The sequence below is a fragment of the Maylandia zebra genome, linkage group LG8 (genome assembly GCF_041146795.1).
Source record: "Maylandia zebra isolate NMK-2024a linkage group LG8, Mzebra_GT3a, whole genome shotgun sequence".
Taxonomy (NCBI): domain Eukaryota; kingdom Metazoa; phylum Chordata; class Actinopteri; order Cichliformes; family Cichlidae; genus Maylandia; species Maylandia zebra.
In genome coordinates, this window is record NC_135174.1 from 6,317,579 (window position 1) to 6,338,757 (window position 21,179).

Below are 21,179 nucleotides of genomic sequence, written 5' to 3' on the forward strand. Positions count from 1 at the left end.
AGTATCTGCAAAAATGGCCTGACCACATCACAGACGCCAAACCATTGTTCCACTTTGTAACGCGTCATTGCCAAGCAGCTGATTGTAAGAATTGTAAAATGGTGAATGGACTGCATTTTCTACTCTGAGCGCTCAAAGTACTTTTCACTACAAGAAGAAAATATTTAAATATTGCAGTTGTAAGAAAAATAGCCACTAATATCATAACCCTATTACACTAATAACTATTAAACTTTTTCTTCTAATTTATTCCAAGTTTGACTAGCATTTGTGATTTGAAATGATCCACAACCATTCTGTCAAGATACACAAATGTTTGTGTAAATTCATATGTTTATCTGGTGAACTTTTTAGGCTCACACAGTAAAAACTGACTGTTTCGATGTGATTTCAGTGTGATTACACATGAACCAGGTTGATGGATAATAAGACACACATGAATTCAATCCAGGTATTAAGGAAGGAAGGTAAAAGAACAGTGGAGGGAAGTAAAAACACAGCCCTGTGAGAAACTAACCTTCAAAATAAAATGCAAAGTGAACTTAAAGAATCAATACCTGTAAGTGAAACAATACCTAGAAATACCTGGTACAACAATAGAATGAACGCTGGACATAGATGTACAGTTACCATTGTGAAAATCTGAAGGGAAAAGTGTAGTTTGGGCAGAAAGTCGGAACTTATGGCAAATGGCATGGGATAATGAAACAAAAGGGAGACATTTATATAGGGTGCAAAACACAATAGAAGCTAAGAGGAGTAGCGGATTGCAGAGACGTGAGGAGGTTGTTATCAGTCGAATACGAACGGGCCACTGCTTTTTAAATGGTACTCTTTTTCGGATAGGGAAACATCCGACTGGGTTGTGTGATGGGTGCACTGATATGGAGACGGTTGAGCATGTACTCCTTAGTTGTAGGAAGTATGTAAGTCACAGGAGGGTGATGTGGGGTGAAATGAGTGGTGGAAGGGAACTTACATTTGAACAAGTGGTTAATAAGTTAAGTCATGGTGAAGGGAAAGTGGTGGTTTTTTGAGAAGTACTGGTCTCATCAAGAGGATCTGAGGATTCAGGAGTGACGGACGGTTAACAGCCAGGAGATGGCAGTAATGCAACAGTTTTGGATGCAAGCTGCCGTTAAACTTGACTGAAGAAGAAGAAGAAGAAGAATGAACGCTGGCCAACAAAATGACTACATTTCCCAGTGGCAGACCAGTTCCTTCGGTGTGTTACCGTTTTGATGACGTCAATATTCTGCGACCCACCGTTTATGCGATACTACACAGAAATGGCGAGCGGTAAAAAGAGTACGCTGCTGTCGTCTTTAGCGGTCTATGGAGATGATTCGGAGCCCGACTCTGACCCTGAACAAGAAGAATCAGGTATATAAAAGTATTTAACTTCCTTTCATACGTTTAACGACTATGAAATACTTTGCTGTAGGTCCGCCAGCCTTACTGCGGAACTTCATGTAGGAGCTAACGTTAGCATGTAGCTAGTTAGACGATCTTCATGTTCATGTTGTTTTGTTCGTAAAACATAATATGCGCATATTTCGCTGGATGGTGTTTTTTTATTGAGAGAAACTGTTGCCAAACGGAAATTAACATGCGTCTTTAGTTAACGGAGGAGGGTGCGTTTTGTGTCAGGATACCGGGTTGTGTTCTTGACTCCGAGATAACCTTGTTCACTGGTGAGATAGGCCCTTACTCAATTCTCAAGTACGCGAGTCCGGACTTGCCGAGAGCACGAACACGGATTCGCGATTTGTACAATTGGAACACCAGCGTACTTGATGCTGTCACAGGTCCGGAGTTTTTACTGCCGTCCCTTTGCCTGTTTAAATCATAAGAACTGTCACTACACAGAGATGTGCTTCTGAATGTGGACGATGTGTCTTCTGCATGCAGTAATACAGTTCTGCTTGTGTTGAATGATGTAAACAAACAATCGATCTACGCTCTTCAAACATCAAAATTGATCATTTGATTTTTTTTTATGACACATCCTCTGCTCTTTGTAATTTAACGCAATCTTTCCGTTTTCGTATTTTGGATATGATTTTTGAGTACACCTTCGCAGTAGCAATCGACTCCAAAATAAAGCTACCGGAAATGTACAACTCTATATCCCAGTATATTTTCCCATAGTTGTGATCCACTGGCAGTTTTCATGTTGGCCTTATTATGTTTATTTCTCATATCGTCCTTTCTTAAAGAGCCAAAGCCTGTCTGTTGGCACACAGGGACCAAATATACTGATTTGTTTCTGGATTGCTGGATTATGACTTGTGACATAAGATCATTGTAATCCTAATTTTACTAACCCATATTTCAATTTGTTAATGGACAGAATAATTATCAGATTAATCTCAAATTAAGTAGTCATTAGCTACAGATGGATGTGCGTAATGTACTCCACTGGAAGCAACTACACCAGTAGTAAAACCGCTTTACATTAATAACCCATTGATAAAATATACATCAGTATAAGGGGACCTTTTTGTCCACTGAGCTCTTCTAATTTTAAAGCTTAAAGTAAATTTCTTGAGAGCGAGAGAAATATGACATGTGGTTGTTAGTTGGCACAGAAGCTTTCAGAGCAGGGATTCATGAGTAAGTGCCAATTTAGGGAGTCGGTAAAGTTTTCAGAGTATAGTGACCATTAGTGAGGTCCCAGTGTTGCTAAGCTTTAGTCTAGGCAATGAGGGCTAGAACAGACAATTTAAAACTGAGGACGAACTCTTTCTTTGGCTATTTCCTGTTGTCTCATAGGCTGGCTTACTTTGAGGTTTCAATAGTTAGAATGATATCACTCAAAATTAGTTATGTGTGAAATAAAAGAATGATTTTGCTGCCTAATTGATTTCTTTTACTTCTGTGTCTTTGTGACCCCCCCCCCCCCCCATCTCGCATCAATAGGGGGGCGTGTAGGAAGCCTTGTATATCGCTATGATGAGGATGACCTGAACCAAACTGTGGGCCCAGAAGAAAAAGAGTCTGCAGATGAGGACAGCAGAGAAAACAACTCGGTCAGTTTTGAATTCTGAGCTTTCTAGATTTTATTTTTACTCATCAATCAGTTCCATTCCACTGATGTCTCTAGCTGACAGAAAAATAGTTCACGTGTTGTGTGCTCTCGGAGTATGTGGTGTGTTTTGAGACATTGAATCTTCACTGAGTACAGAGGGGTTTGGAAGGCTGATTGCTTGGTTGGATCTGCATCATAATCAGGATCTCCCCACTACAAAATCAGCATCACCAAAGTACTTTTTTCCCCTCTTTTCTTTAGTTTTACGTTCACATTATTTGATTTCTTATAAGCATAAGTGCAATCTTCAACATCCCCCAAAAGTTGATTCTGTTTATCTGGATGTAGCGTTTTCAGTGGGAGAAACGTTTCGTCACTTATCCAAGTGACTTCTTCAGTCTTGGCTGACTGCAGGTTTCAGTACATTTGCATAATGACTGAAACTAGCACGCCCGAAGGAGCAGTGGACTGGGAGATCAGTTCATTGATCATTAAGATGCAAATTCTCATGACCATTGATCAAAGACCACTAATCAATGACAAAATCTTCAACATCAAAAGGCTAACGGTTGGCTAAGACAAACCATGGTTCCTCCTTTGTTTGATGTTGAATGCCACATATGTAGTCTTATCCATGCTTGCTTTATGCTTGACCTGGGATTGCACGAATCCAATCTGTGGGTGGTCACTGACAGCCTGTCTGCCTGCAGAGAATGTTTGTGGTCAGATGGAGCCAGGGTTAAAAAAAGAAACTTGTAATACAACTGATCTTTGAGCTATCTTGTCCTGTTGTTGGTCTGTCAGCAAGCTTCAGAAAAGACCGAACTTTTAATGTACAAAGAGCTGAAGATTAACAGTGTTTAAAATCAATGAAGTGTCCACTGCAGGCGCTGTCTGTACTTTTACTGTTTTTACAATCTTAGATTTTTCCACGCTTCTCCTATTCCCGGTAATCTCTGCTGTCACACCCCTCCCTATTCACTTGTCAACCAATCAACATTCACATCCAGTGACGTGTATTTGGGATTTTGCGGTGGCAAGTTTGTGATGGGTGAAAACTTCCGTCTGTGCTCTGTCCAAAAGCAAACCAGAACGCAGACTGGCACATTTTTGGGACAATAAATTATGCTTTAGTTACTTGTTAGTTTTAGAGCTTATTCTTAAAGTGCTCCATTACAATGCTGTTTGTTTTCTCTGGCATCTTTGTGCAGATTACATTAGCTCACCAAAGTCACAATATAGACAGTGTTGTTAGGCTGAGAGCGGGTGCAGAGCAGCCATACAGAGCCAAGAACATATACAAGCATTATTATGAGAGCGGGTATTAGTGCTTTACTTTTTTTCCCCTCCATACTATTGCTGTAGCCACCTTTGCAAATGTTTTAATTTGCATCAAACTTTAAATGAAACTGTAAATCTTTGAAGTGTTCTTTGGGCACACATGTATCACACTCTTAACAGGGCTTGCAAAATTTTTCCAGTCAGGCTACCAAAATCTATCTCTGCCCTGCCTGTCGGGCTATCATAGGAAGGAAAAATATATGTCGATGCTTTTGCATTCTTTCGAAAATGTAGCTGAGCAATTATGTCATTGGCATCGGTGAGCCACTGTCAATATGTGACACATTGAAATCGCGTTTGAATTTGCGCTTGTTTTTTGCTTTCACTTTGCGACCGCGTGAATGGTGTATAGAGAGCTTCAGCACTGATTGGTGAGTGACGATTAATTGCGCACCAATTCCTCTGACGTCGTCTTATCGGTGATTAGCTTACTATTCAGACATGACAAGTGAAATCTCTCGCAGCAAGCTTAAACATGTGAGAGGTTGATTGCGCAGAGAATCGCTGACCGTTATGTAAGTACGTGTGTAAAAGCAGCAGGATTTACGCTGGTGTTTTAGTTCTGCTCAGCCAAATAAGACAGGTCAGGGTGAAGAAGGGACAGCCAAAGAAAAGCCGACCACAAAACGGAAAAGTTATGACAAATCAGACAATGAGACAAAAAAAGCGCAGCTTTTTTGGTTTCATGGACAAAAGAATTTCTGTTGGAATATGACGAGCTAAATAACATGATGTTCTGCCAGGTGTGTTGTGAGTTTCATTCGATTTCTGAGTCGACAAGCGCCTTTGTTACTGGGACCAGTAATTTTAAGAAAGACCCCATCAGAACCCATGAGAAATGCAAGAAATGCATTATTGCTCAGTCTGCAGTATCTTTCCCGGAACAAACACCAATTGCAAAAACATACTAAAAATAAACCAAGCACAAGAAGAAGTCCTGAAAAATCTGTTTAGAACAGCGTGCTATGTTGCAAAGAGTGAACTACCACTGGCAAAATTTAGCAGTCTTTGCAAACTTCAAAAAGCAAATGGCCTCGATCTTGGTTCCACTTACCTCTGACCCGTGACTCCAGTGGAAATGTCATATTCAGGATCTGACACAGACTGATTCATGTCCTACACAGTTCTTACAAGTTCATAGAAATTTCTGTTCAATGAGAACCAAGTATTTGAGTTGATGATTGTAATTTTTATACAATGTTGTGATTTGTATTTTAACAATTTTTTGATTAATTTTTGTTTCTGTTACAATATTATACTTTAATGTATAATATTGTAACGGAAACAAAACATAAAAAAATTGCTCTCTTTTTTTTATTCGGGCTACCTAAATTTATTTTGGGCTACCAAAAACTGAAGAGTGCCGGCTCAAAGGGCTACCAGAGATTTTGAAATTTTGCGAGCCTTGCTTAAGTTGCTAGAAATCACAGTCAGCCTTACAACCTCCCAGAAATGCTTTATTTAAGGCCCACTTGTAGATGAAATAGTTGACTAATAGGTTTTCAGCCCAGTGCTGGCTGTTGGTCCTGCTGCTCGGCTCCCCATTATGGTCTCTTTTCCTTTTTGCCCCTTACAGTGTTAACCTTCTGCATTTTTGTTTTTATAGGAAGTGGACGAATCTGACGAGGGGAGGGACGCAGATGACTTTGAGGTATTTGAACACTGTGGGATTGATTAGATTTAGTGATTAAGCCTGATTAGTTTGTCATTCTGTTTTGTGACTAACCTGAAGCACAGCGATGGCGGCCACAACATGCAGCGATAGAGCATATTCACTAGATGGTGCTGTGGGTTCATGGATTTGAAGTATGCTATGAGTCACTGATGCATCTTCATGTGTGGCTTAAAGTGAAGAGGCGAACCAGCCGTGTTGATTCTGTAAAGCACACTACTTGGACCTTCACACCATACTAACCACACCCTTTGTATGTGTTTTCAAACTGTATGAGCCAGACGGTGTGCCAGCTTCCTGCTGCACTGTTTGGCAGAGGATGTATAGCTTGACTGAGGCTTTGATTTACAACATTTCTGTGATGGCTGTCTGAGGGGATTTTGTGAGTTTTGCCTGTTGGTTATGCCACATCATGAAGTGATGGCAATGAAAGGACATTGCAGTATGGTAATGATAACTGTGGTTCATGATGTGGTTTCTCAGTGCTGCGTGTATCAACATGTAGAGCTTTATTGCCATGGAAGAGAAACATTTCCAGGAAAGTTAATGAAACATATTCTGTGTACTTTGTAGGGAAATACTTCACTTTCTTCTGTTGGGATGTGGTGCAAAATGAAAATTATAAAAACAAAAAAACAATTTGCAGCTCTCGTTAACCCGTATTTTATTCACTATAGAACATAAGAATCCTATTCACACCATAAATGAAGACTGAGACCACCTCCTCCAAAGGGTCTCAGTGCAGTCGATTTGTTTTACTAGCGTGATTACCATGTTCACATCTGCACAAGTGAACTGAGGTAAGGCAGAAGAAAACCAGTTTGATTTAAATGGAATAAACCTTCAGAGAGATTACAATGAATATCTGATCATTTAAAGTATATTCATATAATCTGGAGAATGTCTGTGTGCAAAGGACAGTTTTTATTTTACAAAGCATCCCAACTACTTTGGAAACGTGCCCATGTGTTTAGTAGTGTTATTTAAACCTGCTGCAAATACCTTTTGTGAGCAGTTGCATTAAAAACAGAGGTTGTCGTGTAATTTTGGCTACGTTGGGAGAGAGAGTTTAAAGCCTCGATGTGTTTTCTTGCTTTTGTTACCATCACTAAGATATTGTTATAAAGCAATAGGATACTACTCATTTTGGTTTTGCTAGAAATTCTGCGGTGAAATCTAGCAGCAGTGTAGTTTGCATAAGCAGATGTTAGGTCAACAGGCTAATATTTGGGTTTAGATTTAGAAACCCAAAAAGAGAGTGAATGTTTATATTAGCTTTCACTTTGTCCTCAAACTTATTGTCGTTTGCAGTTGGCTTATCTGTGAATGGCAGCTGTTAGGTGTTGGTGTGATACGTGTCTTAATTGAGAGTGCGCAGTGCCTCATTTAACCACAAAGACTGTTGTGCTCGATAAGAACTGTGGTTGGATATATCCAAGTTCTCCTTTAATGTTTTAGATTGTACTGTGATCTAGTCTGAGATCTTAAGAAAACATTGAGTTTACACATTCGGGCATGGGGAACTGTCTGCTGGAATGGAGATAAAGGGGATAATCTGTAGTGTGAAGCCTTTGTATTGTCGATAAAGTTGATAGTTCTTTTTAGATCTGTGATAGCTGTGCAGCAGAGCCCCCTACTACAGGAGAACGTTTCCTTGAAGAGCGTGCATCAGAGTCCCTATCGCTTAATTTCAAAGCACTGTTTCTGTTAGTTGGTGACCAACTGAGATATTGAGAAGAGGGGATCTGTTATGTTTCCAGTAATGCTTATTTAATAATTGCCTGGAAGTTTTAATTTTCAGTAAAATGGATTGTTCTATAATCTTGCTCATAATTTTTAAGCTTGCTGGAGGATATGTTAATTAAAAAAAAAAAATTAGACAAACTAAATGTCATAAGTGACAGAGCTCTGAAATATTTAGAGATATTATTGTCCAACATATCTGAGAGTAGTGCTCTGAATTTTGGGATCCTCACCTTCTAGTACCATCTGGTGAAAAAGTCAGTTTTGTTTTTATGTGGTGTGACCAATTTATTTCATTTACACATTTTTTAACCACTATCTCGACTATAATTCTCATTCTGTTACCCAAAATCTATGTGGTTTTATAAATCCAGGCAATTCTCTCCAGTGTTTTGTTTTTCCCAGTTTAACATGCTAACAAGTAGCACTAAGGTGTTAAGTGTTCCTTCGAGGCTAATGATCCTGGAGCTTGAACACTAAGGAAGGAGAAAAGCACTTGGCTGGAAAGGATGTGCAGCAGGTTAGGGTGATCAAGGATACCGATGGAAATGTCATAAACAAAAGAAGAGAGTGTATTGAGAAGGTGAAAAGAGTACTTTGAGGATCTCATGAATGAAAAAAATGAGAGAGCAGATGGAGGACAGTTAGTGAATCAAGGTGTGCAGAGGATTAGCAAGGAGGAGGTGAGGCCAGATACGAAGGGTCGAAAAGAGGTTGGCCCAGAAAAACGCTCTGAAGATAATGAACCATACCAGGAGTTGTTGAAGCTAGATTAAGGAGAGACGTGACAATCAGTCAGCAGCATTATGGCTTTTTTGCACTGCAGATGCAATGTTTCCTTCTGAGAGTGTTAAGAGTACAGATCAGAAGGAGCCTCACTGTCTTTGTAGGTCTAAAGAAAGTAAATGGTGGCGTTTGAAGAGAGAAACTGTGATACTGCATGTAAAAGTGGAAGGGAAGTGAGGGTGGTGCACGACATGTATGAGCAAGAAAGATGACAGATGAGCAGGTTTAAGAGAGCTGGAGGTACACTCTCAAGAGAAGAGGAATATTTTGGACAAAAGAATAACAGCAAGAGTAATGGGGAAGGTTTGAGATGGTGAGCTGTGTGGTTTGGACACAGTGACGCTGAAAAAAGAACCACAGAGATCATTCATGAATGTAGTGAAAGAAAGTTATGTGACACAAAAAGGATGCTGGTAATAGGATGAGATGGAGGCAGATGATCCACTGTTTCATCTTCTCAAGGGAGCAGCCCAAAGGAGAGGGAAACAAAATAGTAGTAATAATAATAATAATAGTAATAATATTCCTGCTATTGTAGCAGTGCTGAATGAGTCTGTTATAAGAGGGCAGCCCACATGCTAAAATGCTGCTGCTGCAGAGGCTTGAGTTCAAATCCACTTGGATACCATTTTCTGTGGATCTTCCACACACAGAACTGTTCCTGGTGAGAAACAGACTGAACCTCATGTTCAGTGGAGTGCTCCTTTTAACGAGGAAGCATATCGCTTTGTTTATACAGCTGATACAATTAAAGCAATCCGGTCAGTCTTAAATCGTTTTTTCCCAGTTTGCTGGATGTATGCAAAACGCTAACAGCTGATATTTCATACAGCTGTCTCACAGAAATCCCATCAAGAAAGAAGAAAATGTAGAGTTAGAAGTAACCCCCTTATGGTGTATTCAACACCATATTCTGTTATTATAATAATGTAGCATTGGCCTTTATTACACTGTTTCCAGTAATTAAAACTTAAATGAGTAGATACGTGATCAGCGTCCCTCCAGTGAATAATCTTTTGGTATATGTGTGGTTACAAGTCCGTGTTTACTCATGCTAGACAGATGGCTTGACGATGTGCACAGTTAGCTGAAATTAGAAGGGCCTGTTGTTGATCTGAAAGGGTGGTAATATTTTTGGTGTGGCCTTGTGAGACGGCTAAATTTATATTCTCTGTACAAAAGTCCTCAAAAGCTGCTTACTGTGACCTTACTGTGAGGGCGAGCTAAAAGGGGAAGCCGTGCCAACTGGAGGATCAGTGAAGTGATGAGTGTTTTTTTGTTTTTTGTTTGTTTGTTTGTTTTTTAAATTAATTCGTTTAATTTTAAGCTCTGTATCAAATAGTCTAATTTTTTTTTGCTGGGGTTCTTTGCTGTATTTACATGTCTTTCTGCCGTCCTCCCTCCTCCACCACCACCTTGTGATTTGGCCCACTTCAGGACAGTTCTTTGATGTGCCCGTGCAGTTGCTAGGTGACGGCATGATTCCTGTGAATAACAGCGCTGTTCTTTTGTGCTGAACCTGTGTTATGCCCAGAATGCTGGCACAATAGGCGGCATATTTTAAGGGCTGTACAAGACTCCTCCTCCTGCTGAGCCAAGTCGTTCTCTGGAATCTTCTCTAAGATTTACAGTTCAGGCTTCTGTTACTGCTAAGAAACTGCTCTGTAGTGTGTGAAGTCTGCTTCTGGGTTCTGTGATTTTTAGGTTTCAGGTATACAGAGAATGAGCTTTTGTCTTTAGCTCTCTCTTTTTCACCTGTACAGTTTTCCAATTTCATTGTACCATTGTACTATGTATGACTGTGCAATGACAATAAAGAGTTATCTAATTATCTAACACCTTTGATTAGATCATTCATCTCACCAACTAAACCCTAGCAGGAATCATGGTCTCATAATATCTATGACTGATGCTGCGTTTATTTCCCACCATCGAGCACTAATGATAAAAAGAGGCCTAAATGTCCCCTGTTTTTTCATTTTTCTGCCCTCCCACTCTCACCCCTTTTCTTGTGATTTCTAGATCTCAGAAGCAGAAAAAAAGGACCCCAAGGAGCTAGTTGGTGAGTATACGCATGAACTCGCACGTGCTCACGCAGAATATAGAGCGGCAATTAAAGGATTAAAGTAATCCTTGTGCTCAATCTTTAACTTTGAACAATAAACTGACCCTACACAGAAGTATTAGCCCAAGCCTGTGATATATTCCCCACTGTTGTCCACAAGCTCTTAAAATGGACTTGATTTAATATTTAAAAAAAAAAAAATATATATATATATATATATATATATATATATATATATATATATATATATATATATATATATATATATATATATATAATTTTTTATTTTTTATTTTTTTTTTTTTTTATTTTAGTGGAACCCGACTTAAAAATTAATTTCTTCCCAAGGGTCTTTCGTAAGTCGCAAATTTTCGTAAGTCGAAGCACCCATTGCACGTTTTGAGTGAGGCGATGCTGATTGATAGGCTAATTGCTAACTAGAACCACAATGCGTCGTTCAAGTGGAACAGCGAAGCGCAAGTACGGAAGCCAAGGGGTTGTCACATGATTCGGAAGGCATTGTGGGCATTGTAGGCTTGGCTGAGCCAATCAGAGCCAGCGGTTTCGTTACTCGGGCATTTTGCCGTAACACGGGCAGAAATATTGCCGTTCAGTGCCTTCATAACTTGAATTTTTCGTGAAACGGGGTATTCGTAAGTCAGGGTTCCACTGTATATACAGGGTGGGCCATTTATATGGATACACCGTAATAACATGGGAATGGTTGGTGATATTAAAGTCCTGTTTGTGGCACATTAGTATATGTGAGGGGGAAAACTCCTCAAGATGAGTGGTGACCATGGTGGCCATTTAGAAGTCGGCCATCTGGGATACAACTTTTGTTTTTTCAATAGGAAGAGGGCCATGTGACACATCTAACTTATTGGTACTGTCACAAGAAAAACAATGGTGTGCTTGGTTTCAACGTAACTTTATTCTTTCATGAGTTATTTACAAGTTTCTCTTTGTTCACAGCCATTAACATGTCGAAGAGGTTAACATGTGAGGAGCGGATCGAAATTGTGTTGATATCTGGTGAACGCAGTAACCGGGTCATTGCAGCAGATTTCAATGCAAGACACCCTACGAGACCACCCATCTCCCATGCTACAGTTAGCAAACTGCTCGCTAAGTTTCGTGAAACTGGTTCAGTGTTGGATTTGCCAAAATGTGGACGCAAGAAAACTGTCACTAATGAAGAAACATCAGTGGCTGTCCTAGCTTCATTCAGCAAGAGCCCACAGCGTAGCACTCGCCACATGTCACTGGAGACTGGCATTAGTCGAACATCCCTTCGGCGGATATTAGCTACTCACAAATGGCACCCTTAGAAACTCCAGCTACTGCAGCATCTCAACGAGGATGACCCAGATCGGCGCACAGAATTTGCAGAATGGGCAAAACAAAAATTGGAACAGGACCCTCAGTTCACACAGAAGATTTTGTTCAGTGATGAGGCAAACTTTTATGTGAATGGTGAAGTTAACAAACAAAACCACCACTATTGGTCTGACACTAACCCACATTGGATGGATCCCTCCAAGACTGTTGGAACAACAAAAGTGATGGGTTCGACATGTTAATGGCTGTGAACAAAGAGAAACTTGTAAATAACTCATGAAAGAATAAAGTTACATTGAAACCAAGCACACCATTCCTTTTCTTGTGACAGTACCAATAAGTTTGATGTGTCACATGGCCCTCTTCCTATTGAAAAAACAAAAGTTGTATCCAAGATGGCTCTGAGACTTTGCAGCGACATCAGCGGCCACCTTTGAACTCGTAACTATGTAACTGACTGTAAAGATGAATGAATGAATGTAAAGATGCAGACAAGACCAGGAGGCATTCATTGCAGTGAAATGTGGATGGCTATAATTATACTCCAGTACATTAGCCAAACTTTGTAGAGAAATACAGTTTTAACATAAACTGTATTTGAAATACAGTTTATGTTAAAACTGTCCAATATCCAGTGACTGAGTGATTATAAAGATGGTTTTCCAACAACAGCCTTGTTGCTTTGCTGGTTAGCCACATAGAGCTGAGATGGTTATTGCCTGGTTAAAGTTGTAATCTTTAATAGTTTAGTTTTATCCTTAATGAAGCCCACCTGAAATGAATTTAAAAAGATGTGATGATATATAGATGGCTGCTACGATCATCCAGGAGGTACTAAATTGCATTCGATTTACGTTAGAGCTTGATATCTTTGCAGAAAACCTGTGATTCTTTAGCTGAATGTAATCCCCGGGAAATCCACAGTTTGCCTTTTTTAGTCAGGTGTAAAAAATATATTTAAAAAAAAAAACAAAACAATTGTTGTAGAAAATTACATTTTTTGGAAAAAGTACAGTAAAAAGTACAGTATATATTCTGACTTATCCTTTGTAGAACCTAATAGCACTCAAAGCTGAGTGCCTCAGACATGGCTGTAATTATTTGCTTAAAAGGATAATAATACATTTGTTGAATTTCTTTCAAAAATATGTGAAAGAATCAGATTTTTTAGCAATGCCAGCTGGGTGTTGGTACAGTAGGTGTATGAATCACTACCTAGACCTAGTTGACTTATTCAAGCCTCTTTGTCCACTGACTAATAAATGAAGGACTAACAAGGACCTGGCAGTGGTTAGTGAGTAATGACTGATCTGTACAGGTGTGTAAGGAAACATCAAATCAGGCAGGATATGAGTGATACAGGGAGTGGCGTTTTATACACCAACCTCTTAGACTGTAAACCTCTGGCACTGACCGTCTCTCTCTGCTGTTGGTTAATGCAGCCCCCAGCTGGCTGCGGATGATGGCACAGATTAGGCAGTGCGACACCCATTCGACATGTGCTAATGCATTGCCACGAGGGTAGACAACTCATAATTACAATTAAAATTATGTGATTTCTCATGGATTAAATGTTTTATTTTGAAAGAATGTCTCGCAGAAAACGAGTGTGAGAAGAGTTGTGTAACATATTTGTTTATAAAATGGATGAAAATCATTTTAAAAGGTGTCAGCACATCTCACTGTGTAATATCTGCCATCACTCTCCACGAGAGGAATGGCCTCTGCTCACAAATAATTTCCCGCTACCGTCACCTCTTCCAAACTTCTAGCCTGGCTCAGGCATAAAAACAAGTCCCAGAGGAAAAGGAGATGCACTAGCGCGATTTTAAAGCTTTCAAAGCAGTTGCTATTGCCACGAGTGTACTGTAGTGTCAGTGTGACTCATAGCCTGAGCCCGGACCCTTGGCATTCCTGCAGTGGAGCTCGGCTCCTCCGTCTTGTCTGTCAGTAAATGTCACAGAGCATCTGGCTAAAAGCCTTCTGTCAGCAAGCTGAAGATGGCTCTTTGTCTGTTTACTGAAGGGACGGACATTGTCTGCCTTTCCCAGAAAAAAACCCCAGGGCACAGACTTTGACTTTCTGTCTGTTTTTAGGAAGACAGATGGTGATTTAGAAACAGAATATAATCTTTTCTCTGTCTGTTTATTACTCTCAGATTCTTCCTGTTGTTTGAGAATATTCCTTCCCATGCTGAGCTGAATAATTAGCAGGGATTTATTTATTTTTGTATTTATTACACAGGCTGTGATTTATTCACACTCACACTGCTACTACCATCCGACGCACTTTAGTGTTTAGAGTTTGTACAAGGGCACAAAATTGTGAAGTAAATCTCAGGTTGTTTTAAGTGGATTAGCAGGCTTCCACACTGTTAAACCTTGTTGCAACAGCACTGTTAGACAGTGTTTGCAAGTCTTTGTGTAGAGAGAGTTTTATAAAATACCAAGCTACCACCTAATGCCTCTGAGTCATCGGACTTGCCTTGTCAGGTTTTTATTGTTTGGTGCTACAGAAGTTTTCTGTCTCTAATAACTGAGGTTTAGTGCCACAGACTATTTACACAAGACCAGTTCATGTTCACGTAACTGAATATCTCTGTATATCTCTATATATCTCTAAACTAGTTCACATCTTAGGCATGCGTATGAACCTATGCACATGCATGCTCAGCTTTACTTTTGTGTCTAGCCAACAGAGGGAACGCCCTGCCCCTCCTTTACTCCAACGGGGGAGGTTAACTATAACCATATCAGTTATCCAACAAAAGGGAAAGAGAGGTGCTCCGCCTCTTAGTCTTCTGACATGCGGGCAATCGGTGCACCAAAACAGTATAGACATGTGCGCCTCTGTGGACCCATATGATCATGATCAGCAGGCTGATGAAGATAGAAAATGATTAGCATCGTGTCTGCACACGAGCAGAGTTCAGCTCTGGCACATGTTGCTTAACTGTGTTGCAGTAATGTTTCTGCTCACATAGAGCAGTCTCCATTATTTCCAAACACAGGTTTTCCACTTTGCCTAAGTCCATTTTAAATGATGGCTTGCTAAGAGAATTGTCTATTTTTAATCCTGTAACACCTGAAGGGGAGCTCAGGTTTGGTTTTTGGTCTTGTGTCAGGAATTTGAATATATACTCTGATAAATGACTTTGGGTCTAACGGGATTTTTTCCCTTATGTTCCCTGATTGAAAGCTGGGTGGGATGTTTTCTTTTGAATTGAATAAAAACATTAAATATAAGAATAAAAGTAATTGGGTTGTGCGTATGTGATGATGGGATTTTGCTCTGCTCTGTAAGCTAAAGTGTGAAACAAGACACAGTAAGCACGTTCTTTTTGGTCTTTTCATGTCCAGTCAGGTTCTTACTTGTCAGTGTTCTTCACAGAGCTTCAGCAGACACGAGTTCCTCCATCTGCACATACATGCACACTTGCAGCATCTACTCACCGAAGTACTGACAGCTCTAAATGACTGTGTCTGTGTGATTAAGAGTTAGTGACACAGAAGAATGCCTGGCCTGCAGTCAGAGAGAGCAGAGGGAGACAAGTCGAGCAAAACAAAGGAGACGAAAGGAGTCTGCCTTCTCTATACAAGCCCCAACAGCAGCCACTCCCTGCCTGGGACATGCTCTCTTCATACCACACTGCCCTGTAAAACTTACTGGCACACACTTAGGAGTAAGATGAACACAAGGGTGCTCAGGAATTCTCCAGTAATACTTTGACGCACATTAATCGAGTTTCTTCTCCAATTCATGTCCGTATTCCACCACCACCTCTCCAATTTCTCATTTGGTGGATGTACTTCTACATTTTAGCCGTCTAACGTAGCTAATCCTGCATGTAAAGACACGCAGGGAAAAGCCACAGAGGTGAAAGCACATTAGGCTTATGTTTATTTTTCTTTCCTTCCAGCTCTGTTTTCAGAAAAGGTGAGAAACATGTCACCTGACGAGATCAAGATCCCCTCCGAACCCCCCGGACGCTGCTCCAGCCATCTACAGGTACCCAACACCACTGCTAAACGTTCTCTTAACCACATACATTTCACTTGCAGCACACGCTTTAATGCTGTTGTATCATGCAAGCAGCTTTAGTAACACCACTTAGGCCACAGTTATGCCTGCTAATCAGATTGGGGGGGGTGTGGTTAAAGCTGGGGTTTGGGGTTTTATAAGGGCTTGATTGAATAATCTGGGGTTTTGTAGACTTGTTTATGTGCTGGATTTACTACTTTCCAGGTAGTAAATTCATCCTCCTAAAAGAACTTGTCATTAGCTTAAAAAAGAAGAAATTGGTTCCATGGGGAGAGAAAACAGTCTGCGTTCACAGCCTTGGCATAAGATCAGATTTAGAAACCAAGACTTGAAACGCTAAAGGTTCGAAGCTGCCTCATCCACACACGAAACATATGGGATATTTATGCACTGAAAATAACCTCCTGTTGACGCCAAGCGACTCATTTAGCTTTCACTTGTTCCCTCTCGGGTTAGAAATACATTCTGGTGGCGACATAAATCCTGAGGCGCACCCCTGTAATTAAACCGGCACACAGTGTCATCCTCAGTCTGCTCAGCATCACCGCCGCTGATTTCTTTTCGTTGCTTTGCATTTTCGGCGCTTCCAGCTTCAGTCAGTTAGGTTTGTCTTCTGAGGAGCAAAGGCAGGTCAGGACATACAGCTGACTTAGTAAGTGAACAGCTCAGCAGTATCCCCTCTGGGCTGACACTCCCCCACCTATCAGACGAACAGCTAATGATTCACCTTCACCATAACAGCCTGGATATCCCTGCCCTCTGGGCTCAGAGGAGCTGCAGCACATGTACTCTCACAGTATGGCTTAATTGGATTTCGCAAATATTCTGTTTTTCCTGTCAATTCACCAGCGCTGGAATGTAGCCACTTTGTGAACTGTTTCCAAATGCCTTTTGCAATCATACCGCGACCTTGAGATTAGAGCAGATTAGAGCGATCCACTGGCTGCCAACTCACTGAGCTCAGTCTGAAACTCGGATATCTCTGGAAAAGATTTGTGTTTTAGGAAAAGCTGACCACAATATCTGTTTTTATTTTTTATAAGTCTGCATTTGACAAAATTTTGCTGCTGGAAATTCAAGTGAAACCTTCTGAGGGAGAGGCAGGAAGTGTCCAGACTGGTCCAAAGCAGAGCAGCAGAATCACTATCATGTGTTAGCCTAATAAAAAAACAACAACAACAAAAAACACTTGCAACAGCTCCAATAGTTTTATCAGTCACCAGTAGGTTTGTTGGGGCTTTACATCAGTGTAAAGTAGATATTTGACTATTGTACCTGTTATAGAGAGTGTGTCAAATTGGAAGACTTGTAAAGATGTGTTTTCTTTTGTAGTTTAAAAGTTAAAATGTGACAACATGGTGTAGACAGTCTGCAGCAAGTGTCACTCACAGTTTCCTCTTGTGCATTTTTGGCTACTTCTTTAATAAAAAGAGAAATAACATCACTGCCAGTGAGTGCTTAAATGCTGACAGTCGTCAGCTATACTTGTATAGGTTATCTCATAGGATCTACATGCATCAGTGCAGAAGTATAAATGAAGCTTCTAATGTCATTTGTCCAACCAAAGTGGTACAACACCTAAGGGTTGCTCTCTAACAAATGCATAACTTGTAATTACAATTTAAGTGGGGCATACAGTTACTTTAAGGGTGCAGAGTGTTCATAGTGACAATGCTGTGAGCATGTTTGTTTTTGCATTTTCTGTGGGAGTTTATAGGGATGGACTCATCCTGGAACAAACTGCATATTTTGGTGCTGATCTATTCGCGACATGCTCGCTGCTTGCCTTCAGCCATTAACCTTGTTTATTTCACTGTTTATTGACATCCTATTTGTGGTTTTACATGTGGCAGAGGGATGCTTATTGAACCTTGAAAGTAAATATAATTCATTATAGTCCAGATATGTTTAATATTAGTGTGCTTGTTAATCTCAAGAATCCACACAAGATATTTTAATTAAGTCGGGGATTTATTGTGCACATTTAAAGAGTTTACTTGAGGAAGGTCAGAAAGTGCGTCTTCAAAAATAATTTTTTGTAGTTGTTTACATCAAATTATCCAGCCAATAGGGATGGCTTTTTAGAAAACACTAATATTAGAAGCACAGGAATTCGTTTTGTTGCTGTTAACACAGTAACAGTGGACCTAGACATGTAGTGATGATAGAGATACCTCTATGGATGAACAAGAGCACTATCCTCTTATTTCTTCTTTTTCTATATTAAGACCTCATGCATCACTGTGGATCTGGGTACATGTGCCAGCTCTATGTGGTTTAGTTGAACGTGGATGTGAAATATTACTCCGCAAATTCAGGAAACTCATCTACAGTAACTCCATTCCTGGTATAAACATGTTGTTTATTTCCTAAGTGACACTGCATTGTGACACAAGTGAAGTGAATTGTAACAGCGGCGTGTGTGTGTGTTCTCTTCCTTCACCAGTTTGTTTGTTTTGTAACAGGAGAAGATTCACAAGCTGTATGAGAGGAAGCTCCATGGAGATTTTGACACAAACGCCCATATCCAGCAAAAGAAGGAATTTAGAAACCCAAGGTATGCAGCTCAGCTGGAGAATGCACCCACACGGTCAAACGCACACATGGGCTGTCAGCTACACGTGACAGCAGATGTACTGTTTGACTCTTATGAAGCTCCTCTTTGTTTTCAGTATTTACGAGAAGCTCATTCAGTTCTGCGCCATAGATGAACTGGGAACCAACTACCCAAAAGATATGTTCGATCCTCATGCCTGGTCGGAAGACTCTTACTATGAAGCTCTCGGTAAGTCTTTTTATTTTCGCTTACTTGTTCTTTGTGATTTCATATCAGCGCTCATAATTGCTTTTAATCCTCCAGCCAAAGCTCAGAAGGTGGAGATGGACAAACTGGAGAAAGCCAAGAAGGAACGGACCAAGGTGAGCCTAACGACAAAGAAGAGTGGATTACTCTGTCAGTCTGCATCAGGGGCAAGTCTCCACCAGCTGTACTTCATTTCTACTTTACCTCCATCTGACACACAGAAATCAATGTTGCCAAGTTGAGCTCTCGTAACAGCAGCTCGGGCCCAGCCCAGGGCAGATGTACTTGTCGGCTTCACCCATTCTGGGTTGCTACATAAAAATCAACTGCTCCCCCCACCCCCCCAGTATGTCTTTCTTTGCTATGGATTCTTTTGACTTTATGCTGGGCATCATTTCAGACAGCTAAATGCTGGGGGTGATGGGAGTTTCCAAGGACAATGTTGTTTAAAAACATAGTGATACCTGCTGCCATCAGCAGCATCATTCCTGCTGTTGCACTGAGCTGGACTTGAATGAACATGTAGAGCACAGCAGCTATTCTGCCTGATGTGAAATGAACTCACTGTTATGTAGCTACAGTATTCAAGCTAAGAGACATCAGAGCTGTTCACAGTATTTGTAGTTGTGCAAAATGCTTCGCTTACATATTATTGTAACCTCTGCTGTAGATTCTTAAGTTGAGCTTTTCAGTGACTGCGGTCAAGTTGTTTTTTTAAACAATAATAAATCAAACAATTTAAACCAGTGTTTTAATATATGTGTGTGTGTGTGTTGTTGTTTTTTTCCAGATTGAGTTTGTCACGGGGACTAAGAAGGGCACCAACCCCTCCAGCACAGCAGCCTCCACCACCAGCAACACCACAACTACATCCACAGGTAAAGCACTGCAACATCTGCTAGCTTCAGCTGCTCCAGTAGTAGTGTGATCAGATTGGACCTCAGGTGTACACGAACAAATGAGGCTATTGGGTTAGTGAGGTACAGTCCAAAAATCTTAAGCCACTTCTTATTTGTTTCTATTTTGCTTCCAAGAAGCTGGCTCTTCTTTTTCTTTGTGCTTTTTCAGGCTTTTTTTGTTTGGTAAGCCATTGTTACAGATAACAGACACAGTAGCAAATAAACAATTTTAAAATTAATATCATTTTTAAACGCTTTGTTGCTAGCAGGCGGTCACAAAAATGAGATGAATGATGCATCCTGCCAATCGGTTAATCCAGAAAACACAGACCTGCTCTTACTGACTCCTCCCCTGTGTTTACTATGTCACAGATGCCCAGAAGAGGAAAAGTAAGTGGGACTCTGCACTCCCTGTGACCCTGGCCCAGCCCACCCTCATCACAACCACAGCCACGCTGCCCGCCGTCGTCTCTGTGACAACAACAGCAAGCGGTACCAAGACCACCGTCATCTCCGCAGTGGGTACCATCTTAAAGAAAGCAAAGCAGTGAGGATGATGAACGGGCTGCAGCGTGACCGACGCCCTGTATTGTGCTGCAGCCGTTATATGTGTGAAAAGTGATGGACACATTTTCAGAACCAGCCCACAAATTCTTTCTGCTCCTCGTGGACTCACAAAGACTAAAAACTGCCTTCTATCTCTGGGATTGTATCTGCAATTATGGCATCACAAAGCCAAACTGACCGCGGGGACAATACTCCTCTGTAAATCTGATGCATGCAGATCTTTCTAAACAAGCGACTATGTCATTGTGCTTTTTTCTTTTTCTTTATTTGATGGCAACATTTGTTTATTTAAGACAGGAAATTGTTGAAACTGTAAAAGGGTCCCTCACAGAACAGATGTAGTTAAAATGTCTGAAGTTTATTTTTCTATACATAGTTGTGGTACAGTATTTTCATGCCTGCTGTAGCACTCGATTGTAATCGTTCTTCTGTAGCACTCTGAGCTGAGATGTTTGTTTTTTTGTTTTTTTTTTACTCTTGTACGTATGTATTGATAAGAAGGTGAATAAATGGATGAGATGTTGCCTTTTCACTTGGTTTCTCGTCATTTGCGCAAACTGTGATCACTCAGTCCTCTGTCATTTCACATATGGCTGCTTCTAGGAGAGCGTTACGTCTTTGTGCTTTGAAAGGACGCTCCGTGGTTATCCAGGAACAAGCTCTTATTGACTGCACACATTGGCCTGAATCTGGACTGAAGACTCTCTCTGGCTTTCGTGCAGATGCCGCCAACACATTCAAACAGTTTCTATCTTTCAGGGCGAAGCATCTGCGTTCCAGGTGAGGTTATGCTCACTCTAACCTCACACTCCTCATCTGACTTCTCTAGAAAGGGGAGTGTCAAGACATTTATGTGATTATGAGGTACTGTAGTGGGTTAAAGCTGGCAA

The 21,179-nt window shown here is 40.6% G+C and overlaps 1 protein-coding gene across 2 annotated transcripts; it reads left to right on the forward strand.

Moving 5' to 3' along the window:
- Positions 1–1,213: 1,213 nt before the first annotated feature.
- Positions 1,214–20,821, forward strand: sap30bp (SAP30 binding protein). Of its 2 annotated transcripts, none has more exons than XM_004557480.3 (10): positions 1,214–1,383; positions 2,923–3,032; positions 5,979–6,023; positions 10,596–10,635; positions 15,899–15,987; positions 18,486–18,577; positions 18,693–18,805; positions 18,881–18,990; positions 19,614–19,701; positions 20,095–20,821. In XM_004557480.3, the coding sequence occupies exons 1-10, from the start codon at positions 1,242–1,244 to the stop codon at positions 20,271–20,273; spliced, it is 1,008 nt and encodes a 335-aa protein (XP_004557537.2). In that variant the 5' UTR covers positions 1,214–1,241; the 3' UTR covers positions 20,274–20,821. The 2 variants fall into 2 exon arrangements, with proteins under 2 accessions (XP_004557537.2, XP_004557538.2); XM_004557481.3 differs by having other exon boundaries at positions 1,216–1,383; positions 18,881–18,939.
- The last annotated feature ends 358 nt before the right edge of the window (positions 20,822–21,179 follow it).